At 34.0% G+C, this 6118-nt stretch overlaps 1 protein-coding gene across 2 annotated transcripts in view; it reads left to right on the forward strand.

Moving 5' to 3' along the window:
- The window catches only part of LOC126882331 (cytochrome P450 4C1-like), a 214924-nt gene extending 213496 nt beyond the window's left edge, over positions 1-1428 (forward strand). For both annotated transcript variants that reach the window (XM_050647206.1, XM_050647207.1), the window contains one exon: positions 1210-1428. In XM_050647206.1, the coding sequence (XP_050503163.1) occupies positions 1210-1370 (161 nt within the window). In that variant the 3' untranslated portion in view covers positions 1371-1428. The remainder of the gene's footprint in view (positions 1-1209) is intronic.
- Positions 1429-6118: the final 4690 nt, after the last annotated feature.

Here is a 6118-nt window from a genome sequence, read left to right on the forward strand (position 1 = left end):
AAATAGAAATAACTCGAAGAAATATGGAAATATCCATGGAATAAAGCTGCAAGACAGAAAATCAAACAAACGGATAAGAGAGAAAACAAAATAAAAAATGTAACAGAACACATAACAGGGTAAAAGTTAAAGTTCGAGCCACAATACGACACAGGAAGATGGAATGCTGAAATACAAAACTAGAGACCGTGGAGAGGAAGAAGACCTCGGATGCGATGTAAGTATGATGTAAAAGATGCAGGAACTCAGTAGAAAAGCGCAGCCAACTACAGGCAGATATGGAAATATTTGGGGAAGGTCTATGATGTCCAAATTGGATAGAAATGGGTTAAAGAAGAAATTGAGATATACAGTATAGGAAATAATTTAACGTAGTTAAAGCGCTTTCAATGAGAGAAACAGACAGAGACATATTTAAAACTATAGGTATATGAGCAGGAGCACTCACCAAACGTATTTTGTTTCGTAGGTATATTTTTGGAAGAGCAGCGTTGCCATGTTAGCGAAGTTTCTCTGCCAGTATATATTTTAGTATCTCTGGCTAATTTATAGTACCCATCATAAAATTTTTCTGTATGTGTATATTAAATTCAATATTAACCTTTAACTATCCGCGCATCAAGTTATTACATAACTACACGCGTGGCGTACTTTATACGCCACAAGAAAATACACTTAAAAACAGCAGATTTTTTTTTTGAAAAAATACACTTAGTTGTTTGTTATGAACCGTATACAGCATCAGTGAATACTTGGAGTTCCTTCTCAGTAAGCCAATCAGGATTTATAACTGGAATCATGGAATAACTGGATTCCATGATAAATAAAATTCCTAATAAAAAATTTTTTGAAATGTCATTTTTTACAGGAAAAAAAGTATTGTTTATAAAGAAAAATATATTTTGTGCCATAATGACTAAAAATCAATTGAAATATGAGCTTATATTACTACCTATATTAATATAATCGTGGCGTATATTGTCCACCACCTGAAACAACAAATACTAAACTGTAAATTACGATCTTCCCAGAACGCCGATTACAACGAAACTAAAACCAAATTGTAAAGCACATTCCAGTGATAGGTTAGAGAGATAAACAAGGTCAAGAATTAAATTTTTAAATATATTTGCAGTTGAATTCTTATATCTGGCGTACAAAATACTCCAGCGCGTGTAGTTAAAGGTTAAATAAATATGTATATTTTAGGTGGAAAATACGGCATGATGAATATAAAAACCATTTTGGCTACGGTTCTGCGAAGATATAAAGTCTTTTCGGAATATAAAAGCATTGAAGAGATTAAAATAACGACGAATCTTGTCTTGAGATTGAAAGATGGACCGAAAGTCTGGATTGAACCTAGATAATTTAAAATTATGAAAACAATAGACCAAAATCATATTTATAAATAAATTATTGATGCAACGAATGTCTTTTATTTTCCTACTAATTGTGTTTTGACATCCTGTATTCCTTTCAACCTTCGGCCGGGAGCGCCTTAAAAATTACAACGTCGGGAGCGCAGCAGTAATTTGCTGCCACGTAGTTCCTTATCATTTTCGACACTCTTTTTAGTATTGATTAACTGCATCGTTATTTATTTTGTCAAAAAATACTTAATTGTTAATTTAACCAATTGTAATAAAATGTACAAAAAACTTGAATTTCTTTGATTATTACAATTTGTACATACGATAATATTAGATTTAGAATGTCGTTTACAAGTAAATACACTATATTTTGTACATTTCATAGACGTATAATACGACTCAATTTGTTTATTGTAACAATTTCAGCATCCACAACGTTTAGCAGGATTTTCGTCTTCTTGGTGAGGAACTGGTTGCTTCGGGAACATCGTGAACAGCAATCCAGTTATATCACGTGGAAAAATTGTCGGCATACTGCCAAAAGTGACCAAGTTAAAAAAATCTCATTTTGATGTTTATTGACCAAATAACTTAAAATTATAATATCTTTTCAGAAAAAAATGCCCAAGTCGCAATACAAATATGGTTGCCTAGTTTCAGGTACCTCTTACAATGCTCAAGTGATAATACTGGTATTCGCTACTGCGAAAACTGATCAAGTCGACTTGGTCACTTTTTTCGGTAGAGAGTTGATATTGAATTTGTCTGATCAATTTAACTTAAGTAGACGTTACGTACAAGTATACTTAATTTTGTGTCAAATCATTGTTCTAACGCTAAGAAATTAAAAAAAAAACAAGGTTAAAACAAATACAGATACTAATTTTATAAGTGCAACTTTTGATCTACAATCTTTTGGCTTTAAATCTTCCAAAGTCGGACGTTTCTCAAATGTATTATACAAGTAAGTTATCTACCTACAATTGAACTACTCATGAAACTGCGAAACCTAATAATGATTATTGTTTTTCTTGGAGAGGATTAAGTGGTCAAAGGGGAAGGTGAAATGGAAACTGCTTTACTCTGCTGGATTAAAAGTTTTAAAACTACTATAAAAGAAATTAGTGTTTTTCTGACAGCTGAAGTGAACAGAACCGAAATCAATTTTTTTGGTTATTTTTTGGTATATTTTGCAGCACATACCTGCTGTTTGATGGTATATAACATAACTTTTTGGAGAAAGGACGCACATACATGGAGGTATACTCCAGACTGGATGCATTCTGCAATCAAAAAAGCAAACAAAATGTATGCGCATCTTTACACACAAAATGACCTTTGAAACGTTTTCCAACTTGCACGTTCCAAATGCAATAAAAATAAAAGTTGTAGTTCCTATAACGATCACGAATTAAGATTTTATGATTTCTTCTCTTCTTTGTGTGCCCTGTCCGTTGCGAACCTTGGCTATTAACATGGAAATTCTGATCTTGCTTACGACCCTTCTGAATAGTTCGATCGATGTGGCCCGAAACACCTCCGCAGATTTTGGAGCCACGGGTGTCTTGTCCTTCCTGGCCCCCGCTTACTGTCTATTTTACTAAAGTTCGAATGCTTCTAATTTTTCATGCACGTCTCTGTCAGAGCCCAGACCTCCGCACCATAGATTCTGATTTGATTTACTTCAAATCTCTAGCAAGTAACTTGGTTAAAAATAAAAGCAAAGATAAAAGAGGCAATAATGTTGGATGGCTTGAACTGGAATGCATGAAGTATAAAATGCCCAAGGATCTACTTTATTTAAATATAGATCTTCAGAGACCGAGTTTAATGTTTTTAGGGTATTTTTTTATCGGTAGTTACGTTCGTTTTGCTAAAGTTTGTCATGTCCAAGTCATATTAATTAATTTTATCTTACATCGGAAGTGACCAAGTCATATTTATTGCATTTTTGTTGGTTTATGATAAGAGCTATTTTATTATTAACTACATTATTTGCTCCTAGACGACTAAGCCTAGGAAAAAAAACCTTCAAAACTGTGTAGTTATCATGTTCGATTTTATAGTTCCTTCTAAACCTTTACACTTCATTTTCTCGAAACTACCCAAACATGACTTCACGTCACTTTTGGCAGTATGCCGACATATTCACTATTCACAACAAAGTGCGATAACTACCTATACTAAATTTAAAATCAAGATGTAGTACAAATAAACAAACCAATACACATTAAATTCTACTAGGAGCACTCCCGAATCATAATTTACAATGTATAAACTTTAGAAATCATGATTTGGGATTTACAATGTATACATTGTAAATTATGATTCGGGAGTGCTCCTAGTAGTATTTAATGTGTCTTGGTTTGTTTATTTCTACTGCATCTTGATTGTAAATTTAGTATAATTAATAATTGTATTTAATTTTACGAGACGCTGATGGGTACCCCTTGAGGATTAACCAATAAGGGGATTTTAAAAAGATCACGTATAGCATATCCCGTTAACACTTTCTGGAAAAATTGAGTTTACAGCAAATTACTGCAACGCGCCCGGCTGCGTATTTCTGTTTGCATGTCCATTTCACTATAGTGCGGTTTTAAAATAAACACCGAAACGGTAAGACATATTTAGTTCCAAATTGGTGTTGATTTGAAAGAGTACCCCCGAAATTAACAACAAAATGATAAATAAGAACCTTCTAGAAGTCGGACTACAGGTCGCAAAGAAAACAAGGACTAAAAAAGACAAAATAAGCAACGAAACTAAACAATGAAAAATAATGACGGAAAGAAGACAACTAGTAGCGCAAAATAAGCGCCACACTCAACTTAATAAAACAAATAGAAAAGAACTAAAACGCGACATACAAAAATGGAACGAGAACTTAATAAAGCGAGTCATTGACAACAACAGAGGCTTAAAATGTCTAAGACCCGCACTGGGTGTTCAAAACATTATCAAAATTAAAGACGACAATAATAAGGAAGAGAAGGACATATATAAAATAACAAAAATAGTCGAAGACTTCTACAAAACCTTGTACAGCTCGCAAAGCCAGCATAATGGATCAGCAAAGGAAAACGTCAAAAGAAAAATAAAAACGTGGGATCAGAGGTACTACCAAATATAAACGAATTTGAAATAGGAAGAGCTTTAAAAGAACTAAAAAATAAGGCTCCAGAACACGACGGTATAATTGCCGAGCTCTTGAAAACAAACAAAACAGTAATAATCCCTATACTAACAGAGCTATTTAATAAATGTCTTCATAAACAAGATCCCTAAAGACTGGAATGAAAGTCTAGTAGTACTGTTACACAAAAAAGGGGACAAATGTGACGTACATAATTATAGACCTATATCTCTGCTCAGTCAAGTATACAAAATATTTATGAGAATTATTAACAACCGGTTGACCTACAAAATGGACAATTACCAACCGGTGGAACAGGGTGGTTTCGCAAAGGATATAGTACATCAGACCATCTGCTGACAATGAGGACATTGATAGAAAAAGCAAATGAATATCAACTACCCGTATTTCTTGCCTGCGTAGACTATGAAAAGGCGTTTGATATTCTCGAGATGTGGGCCATAGAAAAAGCTAGTAATAATATTTTAGAATAGATTCGAAATATTAGACAACTCAGGCCGCACCTACACTGGATCCGTTTTTCTCCGATCAGATCAGATCAGATAAGATCAGATCCGATCCGATCCGATAGGCGGCACCTACATTGGATCCGTATTTCTCCGATCAGATCAGATCTGATATAGACCGATCGTCCGGCGAGGGTGCCTACATTGGTTCCGTTAACTTCCGACCACCGACCACCGACAATGAGTTCCAATGAAGATGTGTTAATGTGTTGGAAAACAACGTTTTTAAAAGACGTAGAAAAAAAACGTAGATGGATGCATAAATTTAATAAAGCCAGATCTTCAGGAGAATTTAATATAAACAAAAATCTACGTAACTATCCTGATAAATTTAAGATCCTATTTTTTCGTCACAAGAATATAAAATAATTTATGAGAAAAGAAAAAATGCATTGATTTATTAGAAACTAGTCTTGTGTTGGCACGTATTAAAAAATATTCTCATATAAAAAGATATAGTAACACATAATAGGTAGTATTTATACTTCCGGTTTTATCACAAATTGGGCAGTAATGCAGGGACAGGGCAGTAAGGCAGATGGAACAAGATATCTTCAATATATCGTCAGTTTTTTTCGGCAGTTCCACTGACACAATTAAAGTCCAAGTCCAAGATTCAAATTCATCTGAGATCAAATTGGGATTAGAGAGGCTCTCTTCAAACATAAGTGAAATATCAAATCAAATGAGTAACCTTTCAAACAAACTACCTGCTATACCATCGAAGAAAGAGGTAGTGAAGAGAAACATAGTATATGCCACTACAGGTACCCAAACTGAGGACACTCATTTCGAAGCAGGTCCAGTCAAAAAATCAAAAATTGCAGAAGATAGACGTCACTTTGTCGTTATTAGCAACTTAACCCCAATTTACACCCCTATTCAAGTAGTTCACTACATTAAAGAGAAGCTAGATATTAAGGAATATATTCGATGTTACGCCCTACTTCAAGACGCCAACACAGCAACTGGTTCCTCATTCAAAATAGGCATAAAATCAAAAACGTCCATCGACTTATTATTTAATAAGGAAATTTGGCCACCTGGTGTCAACATTAAATGGTCCACAGAATCAGCATACT

Source organism: Diabrotica virgifera, chromosome 3, assembly GCF_917563875.1.
Source record: "Diabrotica virgifera virgifera chromosome 3, PGI_DIABVI_V3a".
Lineage (NCBI taxonomy): Eukaryota > Metazoa > Arthropoda > Insecta > Coleoptera > Chrysomelidae > Diabrotica > Diabrotica virgifera.